At 39.9% G+C, this 26,702-nt stretch overlaps 1 protein-coding gene across 10 annotated transcripts in view; it reads left to right on the forward strand.

The window, feature by feature from the left end:
• Window positions 1-26,702, forward strand: part of RUNX1T1 (RUNX1 partner transcriptional co-repressor 1) — a 141,242-nt gene that overhangs the window by 109,289 nt on the left and 5,251 nt on the right. For all 10 annotated transcript variants that reach the window (XM_045006917.1, XM_045006914.1, XM_045006908.1 and 7 more), the window contains 2 exons: window positions 7,088-7,156; window positions 15,109-15,299. In XM_045006917.1, coding sequence (XP_044862852.1) covers window positions 7,088-7,156; window positions 15,109-15,299 — 260 coding nt within the window. The remainder of the gene's footprint in view (window positions 1-7,087; window positions 7,157-15,108; window positions 15,300-26,702) is intronic.

Below are 26,702 nucleotides of genomic sequence, written 5' to 3' on the forward strand. Positions count from 1 at the left end.
AGCAAGTTTATTTCTGTAAAAAGCCACATTGCATAACATAGTCCATTGAATTTGATGCCCAAATTACCACTGTAGTTGTGATGGATACAGACTTAACTGACTGGAGTTGAGTCCATTTCACTTAAATATACCCATTCCAGTTAGCTTGGTTAAAAAAAAAATTACTTTGCTATGTTTATGGATCAGTAATTTGTAATGCTTCAGTGATATTGTATTCATTTCAATCACAGGACCCTGACAAGAGATGTTTATATATCTGACACTCAGGGCACCAGATACTTGCCTTTTTTAAAAAGGAAATACAATAATTACATTATCTTAAATCTGGAAGTATCCCAGTAGACTACAGTTCTCTGGAAGGTTAACAAAATATGAACTTTAAAAGTGCAGTTTCATGGAAGCAGCATTGGTGACCCCTAAGACAGTGTTTTGTTTTTTTTATTTTTGAGGGAAGGGTGAGAAAGCAAGTGAAAAAATTACTCCAAAATTTTAATTAAGGCCCTATCAACTATAAATATTGCTTTTTTGTGTATGGATTCTAAATGTCAATAATTCCCCTTTGTACTTTTTTAAATGAGATAATCCATCCTTTAAAAATTACCAGCTTGTTATCTCCAGTAGCAAGGAAAAAGTGTCATGTGGCCACACTGTTTGTGTCTTTGTATCTTTTTCTATAAGATTAAAATGGCACCATCACAGTAAAACAGTTTTCACTGTAACCATTGTGAACAACTACTTTTTAGGTTTATAGTTCTGTCATTAAAAAGTTACTCTGAACTGAAATTTAGTAGTCTTGGTCCAGGAGCAGCTAAAGAAAAATCTGATCAATTTGAAGCCTGCAAATCTCTCTACAACTGAAAAAGGGTTTTTTTGTGCTCCTTTTAATCTCTGGCTTCTATGTTGCATTTTTGTTCAGTTTGACAGTCCATAGTTTTTGCTGTTGTTGTTGTTTTGTTTTGTTTTTTATTAGAAAATCAGGTAGACATTTGAAAATCTTGCATTTCATATTTACAGCTACTTTATTGTTAATGGTTTTAAACTGCTAGAAACTCTTGTAATAGGTTAAAAATTCACTGTTCTGTATAAATAAAAGTACATGAATGTGTGCAACTAAGATAAGACAAATACATTTCCTTTAGCGCTAAATAATACGTGTTAATAAAAATCTAACAATGACTCAAACAGAACTTATGTGCACTATTCACTTGATTGACTGGTAGTGGTCTTTCAAGTGAATAATTGTTCATAGGTACTCATGCACTTCTGTTGAGGGATTTAAATACTATATACTCCAAACAGTTTGTGATCTTCTTCCTCCTAACAATAAATAAGTATACTGTAATAGACACACAATGGTATAAGTTAACCATGAAGGCTTTGTGAATTGTAAATAAGACCTGTAACCTTATTGAGTGAAGATGTTTGTAGGCAACTTCATAAGGTTCCAAGGTGAAGTTTACCTGAATTTGTCTAAACCTCTTTGGGGGTAGAAATCTGTACAGAAATATTACAAAATGGAGTTTGAAATCCCACAAGAGTCTCCATGTTTTGTGCTAGGTCATGTTGAAACCAGAATGTGTAGGGCATGTGAAGTTGTAAAGAACACATACATTAGCCATATATTAAACAAAAACTTAAAATCTAAACTTTCAAAACTAGTTTGTACTTTATCTAAACCAGCTCCTTCAGCCCATTCTGCATTAGCAGTGACATACCCACTTCCATGCCTGTATGTTGGTCACCACTGAAATCTTTCCACTGCCATTTGCAAATAATTAGTATTTACCATGATGGCATAGTATTCCCAGTGAGAATTTGGAGGAATACTATGAATGCTAGAGTACATTTGTTGCTTGAAATGGCAAAATTGTAAAGATTTGATGGCAATCACTGCAGCTTTTAATGCTTTTAATTCACTAGCTGGAATGGAGGCTTGGGCTAGATTGTAGCGTAATAAGTGGTATGCTGTTGCAGAGAACTGGAGCTGCTAAATTGTTTAGTTTGTAATTTGGATCTCCTATTCTAACTTCTGAGGCAGGGATAATCTTTATTCATGCCTTATACTGTTCCATGCTGGTGCTTGCCAAAATAATAATTGCTAGAAAAGAAGAAATAGACCCTGCTACTGCATGCTGTAGGAAATTTGCTTTTTTGTCCCAGTTAGTAATTTAGTACTTGTGTTTTTGAACCAAACTGTTATTAATTCTGTGCCCCATGACCACAACTTTATACTTTAAAGATTGTTATGACAGACATTTTAAAGAATGATGCTGGTTCAAAACTATGTTTAAGTAAAGTTGAAGATGGTGCAAGCCAATAAGCCTGGAAAATTGAAGTCTGATTCACCACTGCATTTCTCCAGTTTTACATCAGTGTAACTCCATTAACATTACACTGGAATGACAATTTTGAATTGGAACCCTTGCAGCTGAGGCAGAATTCCAGTGTCTAGTCTTTATGGCATATCTCTACATCTATATCAGTCACATGTAACCACTGAAGCTTGAAGTCCTTTTCAGCATTACTCATGATGTTCCTGCACTTTGCCAGCATAGATTAGGAAGAATGGACCCATTAGCCAAGTCTGTTTCCTCACCTACATTACAACCAGGGTTATATCTACTAGAGATTGGTGTCAATCACCGTATCCTAAAGAAGTGGGGTTGTTAGAATTTGTTTTTATTGAGGCTTGTTGGCAATGTGCTGCTAGCTCTGTATGTTTATTCTTAGTGTCAGAATGAAGCAAAATATGTATGTAAAAATATTCTGTAGTTCAGACATAGTCAATAACTTGATGATGTAAAATGTTTATCCTTTTGATGCTTTGTGTGTCATAGCTTTCATTGTGACCACAGGCTCGTTCTGTCCACTGCAGAAGGAAGGCCAAATTTGGTGCTGCCATCCATTGCTGTCTTGAGCCAAATAAGATCAGCTAGGTCCTTCAAAGGCAATGTATTCATCCCTTCATTATTTTGATTGCAGCTCTTGGAGTGTTTATTACACAATGATAAGGGTGTCCATTCTGTTGTAAATTCAATCCATTTTCCATTTCTTCTTTCTAAAATGCATTGTCCTTTTTCATCATCTGGAAGATATCTTTTACCTTGGTTTAGTCTTCCTACCTTTTTTTTTATTTCTTTATCACTATGTGATGCCATGCATATATCTTTTATTTTTTCTTAACTTGCCCAGCTTTTAGTTTCAGTGTAACTTTTCTTATTGAGCTTCTGTATTTGTTTCAGCTGTTTAAAAATATCTCCATGTATTACTCTTTCAACACTGCTTCTGTTTCTGTAAAGTCAAAAGTCTCTAATGGCCTACAAAATGCTCATGGTACTTGCTGAACTTCAGAACCCGGTTGGCTGGCTGTCAGTGATTTATGAACTGTTTCTGATGTCATGGTTGATTAAACTCCTGAAGTGAATACACCAGTGCTTACAAGAAAACCTTACATCACAATGACAATAGACTGAGTTCTTGAGGTTATTTCCCTTCTTCTGAAAGAAAACATCCAAGTTGCAACATAAGCAATCTTCCTTTTCTTCAGATATTTTACCAAAAAATGTAAGTTATAGCCATCCCTACCATCCAATAGAGTGCCAGGAAAAACTCATTCTTGTTTTTGTATCTTTGCCCCCTTGGTGTTCATGTGAGGAAATCCAACTTTTCCCTTGACTTCATGGGAGTCCAGTGTCTTTTCTCCTCAAAGAGATAAATTTCATATTGAAGGACAATACTGTAAGACCTCCTTAGCTTTCATAATGTCCTTTATCTTACCTCATTTTCATCTGTTCACACACAGGTACTGGTTACAATTGTTTCATTTTCTGAGGAGTACAAATGTCCACTTAGAACTGCACCGGTAGCAAGAAACACTCAAACATTAGTTTACTTCATTGTTGTCTATGTAAGTTCACTATTGTGAACTCATCCTGCTCTCATCGTTCATCATAATTATTTTATTATCTTGTATGAACTAACAAACCCAGTATTGTTTCTGGCATTTAAATCCTTTCCCACCTAAAATTTGTCTGATAATTTCACTCTCTTTGCTTGTTAGGGAGCTTTTTGTATGGTTTCTGATTTCTGCAGTTCTCCTGTCAATGATGCATTCTTTTTCTTTATGACTTTTTCAATTTGATTTATATCTAATATTTTAGGACTGGGCTGTTGGGTTTTAGTGAGTAGTTTTTTGTGTTTCTTGCCAGATTTTCAAGTCCCCTACATTTTTTATTTTGTTTTGTTTTTAATGAGCAACTCTCTTGAGGCTTCATCTTATGTCCCCCTTTTTTACTGTCCTTCAGTCACTTCCTGTACTTTAGTTCCATGCAGACGTGTGTCTTGCTTTTCATGGAACTATCAGGGCTGACTTCACCATATCTACATTCATTATTTTTTTTCTTATTTGGAAATGTGTTTCTTATTAGAATCATAAGTGCTCCTTTTTTTTTTCTTTCTTGTGTCCTGTTCCAAGCTGTGGAAGTCTCTCTCACGAGATCTTGATTTAATTCTTCCTTACAGCAAATCTCTTTCTTTATGTAAGTGACTTGCAGTTTGAATATGAGCTTGATTGATCTTTGTATTTGGAAATTTTAACAGTTAGCTGGCAAACTGGTCACTGATGTCATTGAATTCCATTTGCTGAAAGTCTTGTGTACCTAGAAGCCTAATACCACATTCCTCTTTCATTTGTATTATTAGTAGTATTAATGGTGCAGTAGTGCTCAAAGGGCCTATTCAGACTTATAGTCCCAGTGGGCTAGGTTCTCTGTGAATACATGGTACCTGACCCAAATAACTGACAAACCAATTTAATACAAAACACAAGTGAGTGTGACAAACAAATGAGGGGAAAGTGAACAGAAGAGAAGACTTGTTTTTGGGTTTAGGATCCATTAGTTCTTTATTTGCTCCCCAAGATACCTTTGCTGTATCTGATAATATCCCACAGCTATTTTTCACTTCTGTTTGTACCATCAGCCAGAAACATGCTGACTTTGTACCAGTGATTTAGTATGTTCAAATGTAGTGAGTCTGAGATCTCTCTGCCACCTACTCCTCCTCCCCTGAATCAAATGGAACACTTCCAGTGAACTTATTTTCTGTGGAGAAGGCAGGGTGTAAGCAATAAGAAAGTTCTTGGTCACTGTAGGCGCACAAGATGGAGATCTTCACAGAACATTGAAGTGTATGATAATCAATAGGCTGATCCTGCAAATGAGTAACTTGGTGGAGTCTCACTCCCCTGAGTATAGTAAATGTATATGCATTCTTAGAATCAGGTCTGACATTTTTTAATTACAGTATCAGGGTGATTGGAGCTGTTGAAAAGATGGATTGTAATTTTTGCAAAAATTTTCACTAAAATTTCATCTTTTTTTGTCAAAATCTCAAAATGTTCCATCCAGCTATAATTGGTGATATTTTGTTCACACACCTTCCTTAGTGATGAACAGAACTGTAAAGAGAACTCTCTACTATCTGCTGGACATGAAACTATCAAACCTGCCAGTCTATAGATATGTTCTCTTTCCCTGTTGTACATAACTTATGGGATGGTAAACAGTCTGCCACACCTTCACCTGGATACTTAAAATCAGACTTATAACTGATAAAAATGTTGACATGAGTTGAACAATGCATTAGTAACACCAGCAATGTTAAATAGGGCGGCCAACACATCCCTTGGCCCGTGCCGCTTCCCGCAGCCCCCATTGGCCTGGAGCGGCGAACCGCAGCCATTGGGAGCCGCAATCAGCCAAACCTGCGGACGCGGCAGGTAAACAAACCAGCCCAGCCTGCCAGGGGCTTTCCCTGAACAAGCGGCAGAGGCTTTGAAAACCACTGCTCTAGACACTAATGGCTCAACATATTAGTCGATAAATGCCTGTCTGCAAAAGACTGCTTTTGAACCATATACAGTATTATCTAATAATAACTTTAAACCATATTGGTAGGTGTAGGAAAACTCTGTGTCAGAAGAACTATGCGTGTGCGCTTAGTAGTTTTCAAAATCAAATATCAGATTTTTTTTTACTTTTACCAGTACCTTTTTAAAATGCTTATACTCTGTTATAGACTAGTTGTTTGCTAAACTTAATTACTTTAAATCCAAGTATTTTTGCCTTTTTGGCCATGCAAGCAACAGAAAGCATCTTAAAATTCTTTTTCTTTTCTTATTATTTTTAAACACTCCTTTATTACTTTGAAAAATAGTTTAAAGGAAGGTTTGGGGGGGTTGAAAGTTTGTTTAAAAAGAGAGCATTCTCCTTTGCTTTGTATGTTAAATTTTAGGCCAGAGTGAATTGTTGCAGCCAAGTTTATGTAGGGCCTGATCCAAAGCCCTTTGAAGTATATGGAAAAAGCTCCTGTTGATTTCGGTGGACCTAGAATCAAGCCCACTGGCCAAAGTATTTAAGACAAGAGCCTATAAAATGTGACCAGACTTTCAATGGGAGAATTGAAAATCAGGCCACTTTTTTAGGGGTCTGGATTTAGAAACCTGATTTTCAGCTCCTATTTTTGAAAATTTTGCAGATAGATCCAATAGTGTTTGTTGAGATTTAGAGAAGTGTAGGTTTGGACATACAGAAATGCTCCTTTCTTTTTATCTGTGGAAGGCTTATTTGATCATCAGTGTCACATCTTGTCTTTTCTTCCTCTCAACAGTAACCATTCGCTTTTTCATAGAACTGCCAAATGCAAACTATTGCATTATTCTTTTCATAAATATGATTACAAAGGAAGAAAAATGTCTATCCCTCAGTAGGGTTTGCAAAACCAGCCTTAAGAGGCTGGAAAGTGTCATATGTATCTGGCTTTAAACATTGTAAAATAAAAATAAAATGAAATAGTAACAGCTCGGCTTGAGAGGAGACATTAGAGTCCCAAACATTTAACTGGTCTAGGTGACATTTATGGGCTATGGCCATAGTGTTCTCTTTATTTTATGTAAAGGTGATATTCACATGCTTTTGTCTGACTAATAAGCAAAGGGAAAGGGCATTTCTCTAAGCCTTGTTTAACGATTAAGCATTGCTTACAGTACTCTTTATTTTTCCCCACCCTATCCCACTCCTTCTTGTAGAATCACATCGGGAATTCCTTCATAGGCCTGCTTCTGGATATGTGCCAGAGGAGATCTGGAAGAAAGCTGGTAAGAATTGTTTAAAAACATGAGCTTAGTGTTCTGGCAGCTGTGTGCAGTTGTTAATGCACTGATGTGAGGAATAAAAAGAAAGGGCTTACTAGTAACAAAAAGAAATTTTATTTAATAATCGTAAACTGGAACTGATCAGAACATGAAATAATCTTTATTATAAAAACATCTGCCACTACAGTTTAGGGGCTGTCAATATTTCCATTAAATAACCCAATTTTCAGGGGTAATAATGGCTTCACGCTGAAACTTGATATACAAAAGTTTCTGTCTGTGAGCAATTTAAAAAAAATAAAGTTTGACAATTTTTTAAGTTTGAAGATTTCCACGCCGTTAACCTCCAACGGAAAAGAAAACATAAATATGTACTTTAAAAAAAAATGGAAAAACACAGAGTTGGGATTGTAATGTGAAAAAATGTGTAATATTTCATGGCTGTTAATCAACAGTGAGATTTACGCTCCTAAACACAGTAATTTCAAAGATGGATACAACGTAGCATCTGCACAACTTCGCTCAGTGTGTGCAAATGCTGGTGCAACAAGTATAAGTCCCTGATGTTGTGATCTGTTCTGCATTGGCAGAATAGTACAGAATTCCTTGAACTCCATGAAGTTTGGCATGAGCAGAGGGGTTCACTGCAAGGGATCATATTGCTGTCGTGGGATGAAATCTTGGCTTCATTGAAGTCAACAAAAATTTTGCCATTGACTTCAAAGAAGCTAGGCTTTCATCCTCAGGGCGTCAGCTCAGCTACCAGTTTGTGTGCACTCAGGCCTGATTTTTGCATATGCAAATCTCTGCTTGATTGTGCAAATGCTAGAGCGCAGAGGCACATTTATGTCCCATTGCTACTGCCTTTGATAAGGTGACCCATAATTTTAATGATTAAATGGCAGATACAACAGTTTCAGGATTTTTTACTGCAATGTTGTATAGAGGAATTTCTGAAATTGAAACTTTATTCTTCATAGGGTCTCTAGGTATTGCTGCTTGGCAAATTCTGTAAACTTGACATATAAAATTATTTGCAATTCCTAGACACAGGAAAGTGAAAGAAGAATGGTGTTTCACTCTTTACTAGAGATGGCCTAGAGCAGCAAAATTTGGGGCTGTTATCAAATTTCAAACATTCTCAAGTTCTGGGCCCAGATCATCAGCTGGTGTGAAAGGAGCTGTGTCAGTTTACACCTTATGAACATTTGTCCTATTGGGTTGTTTTGGATCTGGGATTTTGATTCAGACCTGGTTCTAGTCCCAACTCTGTTTTCATGCCTATATGGGTTTAAATTGGATCCTTAATGTTAACTGAACATAGTTTTTGATTGAGAGAATCGTAAATAAGATGTCTATAACCACTGTCCAGCTATGCAAGAAGAAGGACCGGTAGGGTGACCAAACAGCAAGTGTGAAAAATTGGGACGGGGGTGGGAGGTAATAGGAGCCTATATAAGAAAAAGACCCAAAAATCAGGACTGTCCCTATAAAATCGGGACAGCTGGTCACATTAAGGACTGGAGACCCTGGACGTGGTTTAATTCGTCTTCAATTTTATTCCTAAATGTCTGAGCGTACCCGGCAGATAAAATTGTACAGTGCAGGTAATTCCAGAATCATTTACATATACCTGGGGGGCTGCTGGCAATCCTTTCCCTTGCCTTTCCTGCTTCCCAGGCGAGCTGCTGTTGTGACCTTGCCACCACCACTACCTCATCAAATGAGGGTTAAGAGGACTGTAAAGAAGAGGTGACTGATTCCCTGCCAGTCATAGGAGTCCCGAACTTCCCCTATTTCTGCTCCTTTAAAGAATACCTCCTTTAAATCCTTTCCCAGTCCATTTTATCTGATCATTGTATCCATTTCCTATGGAGTACCTGCTCTGGACATCTGCCCGAAGCTTACAGAATGAGTTGCAACACCATAGTTCAGGGGTCAGAAACCTTTCAGAAGTGTTGTGCTGAGTCTTCATTTATTAACTCTAATTTAAGGTTTCGCGTGCCAGTAATACATTTTAACACTTTTAGAAGGTCTCTTTCTATAAGTCTATAATATATAACTAAACTATTGTTGTATGTAAAGTAAATAAGGTTTTTAAAATGTTTAAGAAGCTTCATTTAAAATTAAATTAAAATGCAGAGCCCCCCAGACCGGTGGCCAGGACCTGGGCAGTGTGAGTGCCACTGAAAATCAGCTCGCGTGCCGCCTTCGGCATGTGTGCCATAGGTTGCCTACCCCTGTCATAGTTTAACCTCCATTTTGTGGTTGTTTTGCCCCCACTAAGCTCCCCGCCCATTTTGGGGGTGGTGAAAAACCCCACCTTGCCTTGGCCAATCTGGCGATGAGGGACAAATTCCTTCCCACCTGCCCGAGAAAGGAACAACTAGCGTAATTCTCACAGCAGATCATGATGAAACTTGTAATATAGCTACTTTTGTGGGTGGGAGGGAAGGTGCAGCTCAGCCTAGTCCAGGTGAAAAAGAGGCTTTTAGTCCATAGGCATGGGCACCCGGGGATCAGTGTCCTTGTGCTGACTTGGGGGACAAGGAGCAGGGGGGGTGGATGGGTTGGGGATCTGAGGGGGGCAGTCAGGGGGCGGGAAGTGGGACGGGGTGGATAGGAGGTGGGGGCCAGGCTGTTTGGGGAGGCACAGCCTTCCCTACCCAGCCCTCCATCCAGTTTTGCAACCCCAATGTGGCCCTCAGGCCAAAAAGTTTGCCCACCCCTGGATTAAGCACTTGAAAATCAGGCATAGCTGTCTTCAGTTGGGCACTGAAAACCTGAAGCATCAAAACATTAGTGAGAAACTTCTACAAGTTTGAAGTCCAGGGCTTTATTCCAGCAAATCATGTATGTGAACATGTGCTTAGCTTGTGGACTTCACTAGGACTAGCTACATGCTTAAAGTTAAGCACATGCTTACATGATTGTTGGATAGGGTGGCCAGATGTCCCGATTTTATAGGGACAGTCCTGAATTTTGGGTCTTTTTCTAATATAGGCTCCTATTACCCCCCATCCCCTGTCCTGATTTTTCATACTTGCTGTCTGGTCACCCTATTGTTGGAGCAAGGTTAGCATGCTCAGCATCTTGCAGGCTTGAGCCATAACAACCCAATTCAGCTCCCATAAAAGTCAATTGAAAGAATGCCATTGATTTCAGTATGTAAGGTCAGGCCCAAAAGACACTGTTTGTGTCAAGTAGAGCTTACTCCTGCAAGCAGTCCTATTGAATGCCTCTCTCGCTGGGGCTGCTCACATGAGTAAGGGAAGCTCAGCATGAGTGAATGTTGTAACTGAACCCATGAACCCATGAAAATGATTAGCAGTTGTGAGGAAATTAAGAGGTCGTATACATATATTTGTTAGACTCGTGCATCCTTAGCCACATTTTTCATACTTTTTGATATTTGAAACTAATTACCCTTTCTCTCTCTGGAAGGGTAGTGGTGGCCTATGCCACTATTATTCTTTTTCTGTGGGAAGTCAAGTATTGTCTAGTCTAGGAAAGTAAAATCTCTTCTTATAGTGTCCATAACTGCCATTAAGCTATTGTCCAAGTAATATGGGTTTTATTTTGAATTGTGACAATCAAATCTGCAGTGCCTCACTGTCCATAAAGCCTTACTACTGGGAGGATTCTGCGTGACTACGTGCCTGCAGAATTCCGGTGCTTCCCTGCAGAAGGCATGGGGAAGACCATGGGCACGTTTTTTCCAGGGGGGGGTTGCCCCCTCCAAAGAGAGGTGAGGTATGGGGGCCACACAGGGTTATGTGCCATTGCCCCTCGCCAACATTTCTGCAAGTTCAGAGCTGCCTAGCTGAAGGAGGCTTCCTCTCTGCTCTGCTGACTCTGCAGCTGAACACTGCCTCCTGGGTCCTAGTATCAGTCGGGCTCCCCTTCTGTGTGCTGGGATCCTTCCTGTTTTCTGTGCAACAGTGAGTGTCCATGGTGGGTGTCCACTCTGAGTAAGGGTGGGTGGAGGAAATGACAGAAGGGGGCAAGGGGGTAGGGGGGAAGAGACAGTGGGGAAGGAAGGGGGTGTGGAATAGGGCAGGGGAGGGGAATGTGGGAGTGAGGAGAGGGGAATGGAGAAGGATAGGGGAATCGGGGTTGCGGGAGGGGAAGTGGGAGCCTGACATGCAGCCTCCCCTCGGCAGCAGCTGGCGGTCCCCCGTTAAGCAGGCCCTTCGAACCCTCACCCCGACAAGCCCTACCACCCTATACCTGGACCCCTCTGATGACCCCCACACCACTGATCCCCAGCCAGCTGCACCTGGACCCCCAATCCATCAAGCCCCACTCCACCCAGCATCTGCCCCCCATACCCAGACCCGCCCTGCTGAGCCCCAACCACCTTCACCTGTATCCCCTGCAGAGTCCCATTGCCCCTGCACCCAGAACCCCCCAACGAGCCCCTGTGCATCCAGATCTCTGACTGAGCTTCCCGTGCCCAGATTGCCCCACATAGAAACCTCTCACCCCACACCTGGATCCACCCACAGTAAGTCCCTCCACACTTGTACCCTGCTGGGCTGAGCCTACCCACCCACGCCTCGTTCACCTGGTGCAGAGGGGCAGGGCACCACGGTGTTTCTGGGGCAGGCCCAACCCTTTCACTGTGTCAGGGTCAGGTGCAGCTTCACCGCCAAGTCCCTGTACAGGAGGAGGTGGGGGCTTCAGGGTGATCTCCCACCTCAATGCAGTCAGTGGCTTGTGTTCCCCACTACCATGTGGGAGCCACATTTATTTACTGACAAATAAAATTTGCAGAATTTTAAAATATTGTGTGCATAATTTTTTATTTTTTGGCGCAGAATTTCCTCAGGAGTAATAAAGCACTTCCAACTATTATGGGTTATCTATAATAATTGAATGTGCAGAAAATAAGTGTTTATGTGGAAGAATAGTTTCCTTTAGAGGTAGAGTCATGTATTTGTACAGCACTGAAACACGCTTATTGCTTTGTGATTGAAAAAACTAAATAAGCTTTTATCTCTTTTTGGCTTTGTTTGTGGTTATATTAATACAATCAGATATCACACCCGATATATCAACTCTCCATTTATATAATCAAATATAACTGAAAACCCAAAACACCATTTATAGTTCATCCAAAACCAGAGATATTTTCATTCTGCCCCAGCTTGTGGTATCTAGAATGTTTTAAAACACTTTGACAACACCATTTGAGCCTTCGAGTAAGTTTTTACAATACAGAATTAGATTATAAACTATAGTAACTGAACCTATTTCCTCCCACCTTATGTACAGTATTCAAAATAAAACCAGTTTATCAGAATAAATATGTATAAAGCATTGAACTAGGAAATCTCTGTTAAATCTTGTAAAAACAGTTTAAACTGGGATTTCTAACCACTGCTAACCTCTCAATATTAGGTTAAGATTTGATGAGATTATATAGTGCAGTGAAAGTGCCTCATACACATTTAAAAATATTTCCATTCATAGCAAATGCCATAAAGACTACAGATTTTCTCTCAAAAAATCAGCTTTGTTAATAACTGTAGTTCATATAATGCAAAAGGTCTGTATTTAAGTTGCCTCCATTTTATAAAAATGGTAATAAAACTGCATCTGTACGTTTGCTGCTGTATATTTCTTTTCAAGCGATCAGAGAATGTTTGCAGTTGGTAATAAATATTCAAGCACCTTGCAAATGTCCTACCAATTCCCTTTGCTGATCTGTGTGTGCCTGTGGGACTAGAATAGGAATGCATAATTTAAATATAAATTGCCTGATTTGCATATACAATTAGTCAAGCTGTAGCTTTGATCGTAAGCAAAAATTATTGTCCTGTATTGCCACTTAGATAGAATTTTAATTCACCTTGAATATTCAAAGTAAATTAGGCCCTGGCTGTATAGTTGAAGGGTATGATTTTCCCCTTTCCCGATGCCCTCCCCACAAACAACATTTATGGTATGGTAATATAAAGGCATATTTTCAGCCTCATAAAAATAAAGGCATAAGTTTTATCTCTAATTTTATTTCTTTCCCTCTCCAAAACTTCAGTTTAAACATATCTCTTTGGATCAGAGACTGTTTATTCATACATGTATGTACAGAGCCTACTTTAATAGGCACTAGTGTAACAGAAATAGTTATCATTTTGAACAGGTTCAAATAAAGTCAATATGTTTCATTTGGATTGTGCATTAGTACTTTAAAATTAGGATTATTCATGATAATACAATAATTTAAAAAAATTGATTCTTTCAATGATGCTGCTATAACAAAGCAAATGACATCAAGTGTTGGGATTACCAACTGCAAATGTAGAGCTCTAAACTGGGGAAAGTTGTGGATTTCCCACACTTGTATATACACACACATATGTGAAATACTGAACAAAACCCAAAGTAACCGTAGCACATTTGTAACTCTTACATTTTTAATCTACAGTCAACCATTTTTATTAGGAATCTATGTTTTTAATTAGACAGAACATTTAATTAAGGTGCTTTTTAAGTGGTTGAAACAATTAAATGCAAACACTTGAGTGAAACATGTCATAATTAGTTTTAATAGAGTGTTAATTGGTACTAGGTTTGCCAAGTTAATAATTACTGCTTATTAAATTTTCAATTAATCATTGTCATTTTGCTTTGAATAAAGATGAAAATTAGATAAACTAATTCAGGGGGAGGATGGTTTCCTTGTTAATTAGAACAGTTAATTTAAAAAAAAAAGAAATTACTTGTTTTAGTTGTCAGTTGAAAGCTTGTACATTAGTAAAATCTTTGCATTCTTCTTGCATCAAAAACTGAATAACCAATTCATGACAACTCATGTTTTCCAGGGTAGCCTCGTAGAATGTATTACACAAATTCTTACTGGATAATTTAATTGCAATGATTTATATCTGTCTAAGACAACACTAAGGCTCTGATTTTAACAAATCAGTTATGCACATGTTTGTGTGTGTGCCTACTTCCCATTGACTTAAATATGCTGAAGTGACTTGCTGAATCATGGCCTAAGTCTTCAAAATATAAATGTTGGTTTGGAACAGAGATCAATTGGTAAGAACTAAAACAAAAAAGCAATGTGTTTAGATACAAAACTGGAAACACTGAAACTTACCTTTTGCATTCAAAAGCTACATATTCAGAAATGACTTTAGACCCACTAAAGTTAGATTATCTGTTTATCAGTGACTTTGTTTTAAGAGGTGTATTAACTCTGAGCACCTTTCATTATACTCCACATTGGGTTTTTATATACCAGAGAACCCATCAATGCCTTTAAGGGTGTGTATACCAGTGTCCTGCCTTGGTTTACAGAAGCTTAAAACCAGAATGTTACTTATTATTACACCGCTACCTCGATACAACGCGACCTGATATAACACGAATTCGGATATAATGTGGTAAAGCAGTGCTCCTGGTGGGGGAGGAAGGGGGTCTGCACGCTCCTGTGGATCAAAGCAAGTTCAATATAATACAATTTCACCTATAACACAGTAAGATTTTTTGGCTCCCAAGGACAGCGTTGTATCGAGGTAGAGGTGTATTCATTTATTATTTGTATTATTCTAGTTCCTAGAGCTAAAAATGTTCACGGTGTCATTTCTCAATTAGTTTCTTTCATAGAATTCTTTCATAACTCTAGTCCTCTGCAGAAAAAATTTGTCAAGCAAAATATTCAAAAAGATACAAGGATAAATTGAAGATCAGAAATAGCTACACTTTTATACTGCTCACCATTTACTATCTGAGCACTTTATGTACTCCTCAGATGATGGGGAAGTAGAAGGATGGAATAGCTCAATGGTCATAGGGACTCAATTTCATCCTTATCCTACTTCAGGAAGTGATGAGGCATGCTATTAGCAGGGTATATGCTTCCTTTGTGCATTGTTCCCTCTAATCAAACAGTCCTGTACCAAACCTATTATGCTGATGAAGACTTCTTGCCTTGTTTGTAGAGGAAGCAGTCAATGAAGTAAAACGTCAGGCGATGACAGAGTTGCAAAAGGCAGTGTCAGAGGCAGAACGGAAAGCCCACGACATGATCACTACAGAGAGAGCTAAAATGGAGCGCACTGTTGCAGAAGCCAAGCGACAGGCTGCAGAGGATGCATTAGCTGTTATCAATCAACAGGAAGATTCAAGTGAGGTAAGGAGTTCAGTAGGAGGCGAGTCATCTCAAAGTTTACTCAGAAGTATACCAAAGTGGAGCCTTGTTGTCAGAGTTTGAATCCACCCAGCCACCTGCAATAAAGAATTAATACTCAATTTTTTTTCATTGTTTGTTTGTTTATTTTTGTCTAAGAACATAAGAATGACCATACTGGGTCAGACCAAAGGTCCATCTAGCCCAGTATCCTGTCTGCCGACAGTGTCCAGCAATTGTTTCAGAAGAAAAGTCTGAAATGGCTTTAAATTGATTGATAGCAGGGGAATGAGGCAATAAGAATAATGCAGTGATGGGAATATAGTCTGTATATTTTCAATTTACTTTAGGTGTAAAATTAAAATACTTTAAAATAACACAATCTACTTAAAATTGGTGGTTGAAATAACATTCAATGAACAATGATAAATAATGAAATTCTAATATCCCCAAAATAAGTGACATTTATTTAGGCTTATAGCAAGGTAGCTAAAACTTTGTTTACTTTTTTTTTTTTGCAAAGGGAGGGAGTTTGTGTAGACATGATCAGCACAAAACTAGATTCCTGGAAGAAAAAAATGTGTATGTGGAGTTGCAAGAATGTTTCCTTAATTAGAATTTATTATTTCAGCTACAGAGATTATGTGTGAGCTGAAGGGCGGGACAAACAGCATCTGGCAAGAGAAAAATAGAATGAAAGAGCGACAAAGAGTAAAATAGGAATGAGCATGGTAAACCTCAATTCAGACTTGAACATGATAGTGGAAGCTTTGAATTCTTGTGGTATGGGACATATGGCAACATATATAGCAGGAAGTCAGGAGTGAAAGAACAATAGACTTATTGCCAGTGCTGAAGTGTTTTGGATATAATGAAATCTTATGTCATTTAGAAAAGAAAGAAACATTAACATCCGTGTGGAAAGGAAACTCATGATTAAAAATGCCCTTATAAACTGTTGCTAAATTTATGATAGCCACTTTAACAGCTATTTCAAAATAAAATATGGTAACCAGAGAACATTGCTCTCATAAACTATTGCTCTGATTGGGAGATGTTAAAAAATGTAGAAAAGCATGTTTTTATGCAAATTCTATATCACAGGGAATTGGCAAACTAATAGGTGTGTTGTATCACATTATATATGAATGCATATTTATGTACATTATTGCAAAAGCATTTTAATTACTGCATTTGCTAGTAATGTAGAAGAATGACTTAGGTTGAAGAGGTTCATATTAGGGAGTTGCACCATGCTGAAAGAACTGGCAAAAATCACAGGCTGATAAATCAGTGGCATGCTGCAATACATAGCCATAATTTGAGGGAGCATAAGAATTTAATTCATACCAGACTTCTCTGGAGATGAAAGACCATTGTGGGAACATTGGATGCCCAAAGTTTTTCCATAATGTGTAACAGATGAATAACAAGAAGACAAAAGGAATTAATTTTGAGCATCTGAAAGTTTCTCAGGAAAAGAGAGACTAAGGGAAGTGTAGGCACCCTTTAAGTACTAACTATTCCATTGCAGAATTAAATGAGACATAAATTCAAATTATTGGCATTTTGTAGCTAAGATATTCAAGGGCATTTTCCCCCTCATATATTCACATAAAGGTATTTGTCTGACATATTGTCTGACAGCTATGATCACTAAACTGCTATCATTTTCATATGTAAATACAAATGATTCCTATTATGAACGCTGAAATTCCAAAGGTAAATGACTAAGAGGAAATTGTAAAGTTAATCTGTTTAGTGAGTAAATGTACAGTAGCCGGGATCAATGCAACACCTGTTATCTGCCAATACACACAGACCATTCTCCCCCAAATAAGTGTGCATCCAAAGGAATGCACACTGGGCATTTTTATGCAAGTTCTCCTGCATTCCTGAATGGTAGGCAACATAGGAACAACCATTTCTGTCTAACACTATAGTTTCATTTCAAGAGGTATTGTTTACTGGTATGTTAATTGCCTAGAAATATACATTTAAAAAGTTTTCCTTTAGCCCGGTTCCAAAGGGATGTGGATAAAAAGTATATCCATTCTACCCCGGAGCCTGTGAGTAAACATTATTTGCAGGCCTCTAAATTCATCCCATCTCCAGTCAACTGGCAAGCATCGGGGCAAGATCAGACCAGACTTTAAAAATCTATTTGAAAAACAAATCTAGTGGCCTGGTCCTGCAGTCTTCACTCAGGCAATGCATCGTAAGTAACGGTCCCTTTTTGGAGACAGGGTGGCTAGGTGGATGAAATTTGTGTGTGCCAGATTAGAGATCTGAGGCCAAATCCTAACCCTACTGCAATGGTGTATGGGAACCATACCTATCTTATAGTTTATGTAGCCTAGCAGTGTTCATTATAAGCCTCTATTTTCAGTTGTTTGTAATTTTACCAAACTGTAGCCCCTTGGAGTAAAATTTACTCTCTGTTGGAATGATTTTTTTTAAGGTTCTGTATAAATGGTTCAGCCATTTCCAAGAACGAGGTTTGTGGAAAATAGATAGTTTTGCCCGTGTTGACGCATGTTTACAACTTTTTTCCTTTTTGGAAAAGATTTAGGCCCTTTAGGAAAAACTTGAAATTTGTTATGGGGTCAGAGAGGAATCTTTTGATCTCTCCGTGAAAATCCATCCTGTTTTGGACCAGATGTAAAGATATAAACCTCAGTACATTTCCGTGTTCAGTAGAACTTGTTAGAGACATGTTGCTAAAACCTCTAAAATTACATGTGTACTGTACATACTTCAGCCACACACAACTCCTTGTGTGCTAAGTGCACTGAGCATGCTCCTAGGCACAGATCTCTAGGCAGCAGGTTGTTGTTGCTCCCACCCATTAGGCATACAGGAAGGCAAGGTGAACACATGACAGGACTAAATTCTAATCACAGCTCTTTCCACTAACTGGTGGTGAACTGGTGTTAATTCTGTGTACTTCACAGCCCTTATAATTAAAGCCCTGCATGGATACAAAATTTGCATCCGCATCCGATCCGTAATCCACAAAAATGATCCGTGGATATCCGCAATCCTTGGATGTTGATATCCACGGATATAAAGCAGATATCAGTGGATTTTCAGGTCTCTACTAACAGCTCCACAGGTCACCATGCATCAGTGATGTAAGTGTGCCAAGCCCCCAACCCTCAACCGCCCTCCACTTCTCCCTAGAGACCTCCTGCCCTACCACCCACCCACTCTATCCCTTCCGTACCTCCTTCCCCACTCCAGGAAGGGAGGCTACAATCCTGGGCCCTCATGTGCAGCGCCGCCCTCCCAGTCTCAGGCTTTGATACCTCTATGCAGCTACAGCAGCTCTAATGCATGCAGACCCGGCCAGGACAGACAACGGCAACAACCACTCTCCTCACAGCATCCGCCGCTGCCACACGCTAGTTTAAATTACAACCGCACCTCTTTCAAAATGGCGCTTTGCTCACCGGGAGAGAGCACGCTCCCCTCTGGGAGTTGTAGTTTTCCTCCTCTGTCCAAGCAAGCTGGGGACTATAACTCTTAGAATACCCAGCGGGATATTGCCACTGCAGCATGATTCAGAGAGATGAGCTGGAGCCTGAGGGTTGGGTGACATGTGGTGAGCGTGTGCTGCAGAGCCCTGCGCGGATACAAAATTTGTATCTGCAGCCAAGCTGCGAGCCACAAAAACAGTTTGTGGATATCTGCATCCGTGGATGTGGATATAAAGTGGATATTTAGAAGACTGCAGATGAGATCAGTGTAGGGCCACATTAATCAGCTGTGCTCTGCCCATGACCGGGAAAATTCTCCTAATGGCAGCTCCACTCCTTTGGCCCTTGTACACCACTTGAGTGGGGTTAGGATTTGACCTCAGATTCCTAAGCTGGTAGCAGGACCGCCCGGGGGGGGGGGCAAGTGGGGCAATTTGCCCCGGGCCCCACAGGGGCCCCCACAAGAGTTTTCAGGGCTCCCCATGAGAGTTTTCGGTGGGTCTTTGGCGGCAGGTCCTTCAGTGCCGCCGAACACACCCAGATCGAGTGAAGGACCCGCTGCCGAAGACCCGGAGCTGCTGCTTCTTCAGCGGCAGGGGCTCCTTCCGCTCCAGGTCTTCGGCGGCAGTTCGGTGGTGGGTCCTTCACTCGCTCCGGGACCCACCGCCGAAGTGCCCCGAAGACCCAGGGCAGAAGGACTCCCACCGCCAAAGACCCCAGGTCCCCTGACTCCTCTGGGTGGCCCTGGCTGACAGCCACACATTTTATCCACTCAGCCACCTTTTCTCCTTACAATGCATTTATATATTGTCTGGCACAATGGAGCCCTGGCCTGGTTGAGGCAATGTGGTGCTACTGCAATATAAATGCTTAGTGGTAAAATGTATGCACCTAACTGTGCTCTCTGTAACCACTTGCACACATGTCCTTCCCGAGCCAGGAATAGAGCATATGGGCTAAGGTTCCTGATTCCCTACATTCCTCCACGGTCGAACACATAGTTGTACAAGTCACTGAACAAGGTCTGGTTCACATCCCTCTCTGGTGCCTGGTCCACACAGAGGATAACAGCCTACTCCTGCTACTAAACTATGCCAGGTATACACTGTAGATACAATTGCCTGGGTTCCAATGCTGCTGATGACCCAGTTGAGGGGGGAATGGAGTCAATATGTTTTCACACAATGGAATTTGTTTTTTCAGTTGCTAAGAACATTCAGGCTGTTAAGTAAAAATCCCCAAAGTTAGGATATGCCAGATTTAAGGTTGCTCATACAACCTGTGGTTCCTGAGAGCATATGCAATATGATAGTCTTTTATTACACGATCATATGCTATTTGATCTCTATATACTATTTGATCTCCCAATGGGCATTTCCTAACATTTCAGTGTTTGATTTTAGAACCTTTAACATTTGTATTAAGTCTTGGAGCAAACTACCCTGGCATAGCTTTTCTATATACAGTAGAACCTCAGAGTTACAGACACCTCGGGAATGGAGGTTATCCGTAACTCTGAAATGTTCATTAACTCTGAACAAAGTGTAGTTCAGGCTCCAGTTCCAGCAGCTGATTCTCCAAGCCAGGTTCCAGCAGCAGCTGAGCTCCCTCCTCAGTGTGGGCAGCTTCCTTGCAGGCAGCTTCTTTCCCTGGGTCAGACTCCAACCGTGTCCCCATTCCGGCCCAGGGTGTGTGGGGAAAACAGACCCCGGTGCTGCTCCTGCTCTGCCAGCTTGTAGTCCCAGCGTCTTCACTTCTATATATAAGTGGCTGCCCCATGCATGGGGGAGAGAGTTAAATTAGGGGGAGGGGGACAGGCAGCCCAGATGTGCCTACCTTTAAGATTGTGGCACAGTACAATACTTGTATTTATTGTTTTGTTGTTGTTTTGTTGTTTTGTCTCTGCTGCTGCCTGATTGGTTACTTCCTGTTTCACATGGTGTCCGGTTGACCAGTCAGTCCGTAACTCTGGTGTTCGTATCTCTGAGGCTCTAGTGCATACCATAATCACCCCAGGACTTTGTTAGGTTTTCCAGAGGCTTTTATGACCAATCAAACAAGAAAAATGACTGCTTTGCAAGAGAATAGAACCAAGTTGAACAATGAGCTGAGGAGAGTAAAGCAATGGGAGCTGCAGGCAGTGAGAGGAGATTCAGTAGTAAAAGTTAAGTTCCTCAACAATGAGGAAGAAGAAATAACCAGCAAAGATATGATGTGGGGGAAGTAACCAGTCAGGACCACCCATCTCATTAAAGTGAACTTATTGTCATGTACTCTCATTAATGCTAATCCAGCATTAATGATCTAGTAATGTGAAACCAAACACTGTGGGAAGTGCTGACTAGGGATTGACGGGGGAGTGCGATGGAGGAGAGGATCTCAGTTTTAAGAAGTGGCCCACAATATTTTGAGAAATGTGAAAGACACAGCATTATAGTATTTCGTTGTTATTTCTCCACTGACCAGATTCCCTGTCAGATGGTACTTTTTGCTTTTGTCTGAATTGTTCTTATTTACTGAGTAATGCTATTACCTCAGTGCCTATATTGTATTTAAAATGGAAGCTCTCCTTAAACCTTGAGATTGGCTTGCACTCATCTGGCTTTTTTTATGGGGAGAGTTCCAAGGAATTGTACAGATCCTGGGCTGGAAGTAAACCACAGCCTCTTAGGGAGAGTGTGTTTAAAAGCAAAAAGACAGAAGCAGGCCTACCTGTCAGCATGACTATTTCAGAACCGCAAATTATTTCTTTACTACTTCCTTACAATTACAGAAAAGGAAACTACGCAAAGGATGATCCGTTCATCAGTAGCTGATTTGGCTAAGAACCAAAACATATGTGAGCAGCTACTCTTTAATGACTGCCGTGCTTGCTTTGGCTGTAACATACTGTTGTGCAAATCAGTTTTAATAGTAAGGGTGAACAGCTTAGCAAAGAGACATAGTAAATTTACTGGCCAGATTATTGAAAAAATTAAAACATCTGTCTCTGCTCCAATATAAAATGCCACTGAAAAATCTAACACGCACGGTGTTCTTCACCACTCTTAAGGGGAAAAAACATGGATATGATAGTTCACTCCAGTTGAAGCAGATGCTTTTTTTGTTCAGACATCTGCTTAGATAAAACAAATGTGTAACTGGTCCAACACTGCTTTTAAGGATTGTGTAGGGTTAAGGCTTGTTTACATTATCGAGTTGTATGGTGTGTCTGAATATTACACTTATCTGACATGCTTGTGAACACAAAGGGGCCTGGTCTATGCTGACCGGTCAGTTGTGGTCAGGATTGCGTCACCTAACTAGACACTTCACACTCATGTTTGAACCATAAAAGGTAATGTACACAATGATTTCTATGCCTGTTGCACACTAAACACATTCATATGCTAATGTATTTTATTTGTGGTGGTCGCAGCTTGGATTTCTAAACAATAAACCCTGAGTACTTAGCTATCACCTGTTACTTAATCCCAGACTTCCGCAGCTTGGAGACAATTTTGCATGTGGTGGTGTATTTTGGCACCTTTAAAATCCCTACCTATTGTGGTTACGTGACGTAGGAACACAAACCGCATAGACTTTCAATGGGACTTGGGTGGACTTTTCAAAAGTGCCTAGGTCCCATTCAAAATCAATGGCACTTGTATTGCTTAGTCACACTGGCACTTTTGAAAATCATCCCCCATGACAATAAGTGCTGTATAAATACACCTAAATGTATTTATACACATCCTTTATTTCCTGGGTGGACTGGCTCATGGCCTTTTTTAACACCATTGTGCAATCAGTAACCCAGGCATATTCTCTTTTTCTCTTTATTGATTAACTTTTAGTGCAGGCAGTTAGGTTTCCCAGTACTCTCCAGTAGGTGCATTATTATTACTCCCTCCAGGCAATACCAGGAAATCTTGGCTTTTAACATAGCTAGGCTTAACACTAGAGTATTACTCGCCTTTCGTAGGAAAGTGGAGAATGTGAGAAACTTTGTTAAAGGTGACGCTGCACAGTATGGCACCATATTTTGATATTTCAAAGTAGATCACTTTTTAACATCTTAAGATACTTTGTTTTTTTGAGCCAGCTCCCTTCTGAGTCTCAACAGGAAATAGAAGAGCAAAGCAAATACTATAATAATGGAAATATTTCAAAAAGATGGCTAGATATGGCAAGACTGTGGGACAAAATGGCTTGCCAAACGCAATGTGTTAGCAAACATTCAGCCTCAGTGCTAGAGATCTCCAAGGTCTCCTTTGTTGACAAAGCCAAAAAAGACTCACAGTTATTAGCTGCATGTACCTGTTGAAGTAATGCACTGCCAAGGATTTTGGAGGGTAGGAATCCACACAAATTTTAAACAGCGATGGAGCAATTGTTTGTCTATAAGACACGGGCTAATGGAACAGCAAAAGTAGGAAGTCTGATGGGTTCTGCAACCATTGTGGGAGAGAAGGTTGACATGTTTCTGCATTGGAATAGCTCACCGAACTTCATGGGAAAGTAGAATTGCACAGGATGGACAACTGGGAATATAAACTAAGTAATGACTCTTTTTCCTGGTTGATATCTTCAATTGGCAGTTGCACATTTTGAGTCATTGCAACATCAAACTAGTTCTTTTGCTCACCAGAGAGATTGCTGTCATCCAAACTTCAATCACAAAGGATTCTGTCTATGTAAGCGCTACTAGAGCCATGCACTACAGAAATAAGAGGTGATGCACCAAGCCCCTGAAGACAATGAATGCCTGTGCAACTATGGATACACTGGGTGTAATACAACTTGTGGAGATATACCCAAGCTAGCTTTAATATAGCTAGCTCCGGTACCGGTAGCACTGAAGCTGCTTTAGTGTGAGCTAGCCATGTGAGTAATTGCCCAGGGTTTCTGGTGAGCTTCTACAGCCTGCACTGAAGAGACTTCACTGCTCCAATACTCAAGTTAATTATATTAAAGGTAGCTCATGGATGTCTACATGAGCTGCACTCGCAATGTGTAATATTGCTTATACCTTCTTTTTATGAAAGCTGTTTGAAGCTGATAAATCTTGAAAATAAAGTAGATCAGAACCAGGAAGAGGATAAGCTTTGGTCCAAGACTTTCTGAATGACAATTGGTTTCACTTTGTGAGTTGAGGGAGATGTAGTGAATGTTATTCTGGAAGATGAAAATGGGACCCGTGGCTTAGATTCAAGGCCAAATCCTCATTCAGCCAAACTCCATTAAGTCAATCCATCCTTGGAGTCAGTGAAACTAAATTGAGTTACATAGGCTGAAAATCTGGCCTTCTGGGTATAGCCTAACTCAGGGGTCCCCAACGCGCCCGCGTCCTGGCCGGCGGTCGAGCATCCGCTGAAATGCCGCTGAATTTCGGCGGCATTTCGGCAGCGACGCCTCTGGATGATGCCGCTTGCTGCTGACAAGCAGCGTCATCGAGAGACGTCGCTGCCGAAATGCCGCTGAAATTTGGCGGCATTTCAGCGGAAGCTCGACCGCCGCCACAGTCCTTCGTCTGGCGCCCGCCAGACGAAAAGGTTGGGGACCACTGGGCTAACTAGTGCACAAGGAGTCTAAGGTCCCTATGATCCAATCATTACAGTATTAGGATACATCTGGAACTCAGTACAAAACAAGAACTGGTGTTGCAGTACATTAGGCCAGTACTTAAGGGGTTGTATAAAAGATGAAATCACATTAAAAATCCATAGCTGCATTCTTTGCTTTATTTAAATACAGAAACTTTGCTCAATTTCATATAGACACATTATGTTACCATATGGATTGTAGCATGACATAGTACTGTTTTCCTTGATATGTATTCCCAGATAACAATGGTGAGGTCTGTACTATTCTGTAAAAGAAGTCCTTGTGGGACCAGTGAATTGTATGCTACAAAATACAGCTAATGTGGCAATGCAAGTTTCCTCACGAATGCACACTTGTAGCCAATTTACACAGAAAGACTGTTCTTTAGTACTTTTAAATACAATAATTTGGTACATAAATGGGGGTGCAAGAATTTTAAAATGAAGTTTATGTGCATTTATTCTCACAATTAGACTAAAGTTGTAAAGTTCTGTTGAATTGTAACTGATACATGCAGTGGACAAAAGCATGTACCAGACAATGTAGCGACACATTAGGTAATCGCTTATAAAGTATTGATTTAGAGCTGTAGAGCGACTAAGAGTTTTAATAAAATCTAGCATCCATATAGCGCTTTACCTGTTCAAAGCATTATAGAGATTTCAGATGATTTAATTAATAAAATAGCCAGTTCAACAAAATACTCATAAGATGTAAGTGACTTGGTTTTCTATCATAAAAAAGCATTTTGGGACAGCTAGTTGCATCATGACATTGTGGCTCCAGCTTGAGAGTTTGTAACATCCTACTGTGCAGATTTATAAGAGACAAGCACAGTGCTTAATTTGTAATGAAAGAGGTGATGGGACTCAAGCAATTTTTTTACATTCATAACTGATGCAGCAAGCCCAGAGATGCCAGAGCTATGAACTGCCAAGCCTAGAGGTGCCGGGCCTCAGCCCTAGCAATCCCTGGCACAAATTAAGCACTGGACAAGCACTTCTGCTCAGATAGAATCTAGCACATCAAGTTCAAAACAAGTCCAACAAGGGAGGCAAAAAAGAAAATTTTAAAAAACTTGGCTTTTATTTGTTGAATAGAAACTTGACTAGATAGAGGCTACATTTTCAGCACTAAATTTTTTTACAATGAGTATACCCAGTACTGCAATCAAACCTGCACCAAGGGACTTGTGCACCTATAGAGAGCCCTGCTGATTTCAGTGATACTGCATGTGGGCTAATGGGTCTTCCTGAAGGTCTGCTTAGAGAATCAGGACCCTTTTTTTGGATAGGGAATGAACAAGAATACTCAATTCTGCAATTCTAAAAATCACTTTAACCAAACAAGGCGGGTTATTGCCAGTTCAGCAGTAACTCTGTGCAATCACATTCCAGATAGAATTGTAAGCCGTTTATTGCTGTGTACACAATTACAAAAATCATTTGTATTGAAGTTACTTTTCATTGTGGTGACAAAAAAGTATGCTTGTTTAAATAAAAAAGTTAAAATGCATTTAAAAATATAGTGAAGCTATCCAGTCTGGATGGCAATAATGTGGTGATACCACTCCAGAACTGGACTGAGTCTAAGCAGAACTAACCTGAGATCATGAACACTGAATCAAAACCAGGTGATGCCAGACACGGAGTCTGAATTTCCAACAGTTTAACTACCAAAAACATCTATTTCTGTGTGTTTGTAATTCCACCTTTTTAAAAAAGTGTTTTAAAAGATGTGAACAATTTTACAAATTAAAAAAAAAAGTTCCTAGCACATGTATTTGTAATTACCTCGTTTAGTCTGTGTGTTTAATCAGTTTGAATTGAGAATGCCATGTACATCTGATTTCAATCTGAAGGAGCCAGGGAGTATTGGACAGTTACTCTTCTTGCATCTGCCAGAATATTCCTGCGCCAAAAAAGGGATAGAACTAACACCAGGTTATTTTCTAAAGAAGCCACTTGACTCCAATTAAATGTTTAATTTCCTTAAAGTATTGTTTTGGATTTAAGTCTTTGTTCTGTTCTGTAATTGGGATTTTTTGTATGTAGTTTCAGAATATCACTTGTAGGTTGGATGTGCTCCAGCATCCAGCTGGCATTGCAAGGGACTGTAGGGAAGTGAACGGCATATTCTGTGGTTGCTACTCTTTGAGTAGGACTCAAAGCGCGGAGTTCATGGATGTGGTTCTGCCCGGTTTTATTCCTGATGAAGATATCTTTTTCAATGGCATTTGAAAAGCGAGGGATTTTTTAAATGTAGAGTCTTGCTTTCTTGATGTACAGTAAGAGGCTAGGAAACTCTGTGTCTATCAGGCTGCTGTGATGTTCTGTATAGT

This window comes from Mauremys mutica, chromosome 2, assembly GCF_020497125.1.
Source record: "Mauremys mutica isolate MM-2020 ecotype Southern chromosome 2, ASM2049712v1, whole genome shotgun sequence".
Lineage (NCBI taxonomy): Eukaryota > Metazoa > Chordata > Testudines > Geoemydidae > Mauremys > Mauremys mutica.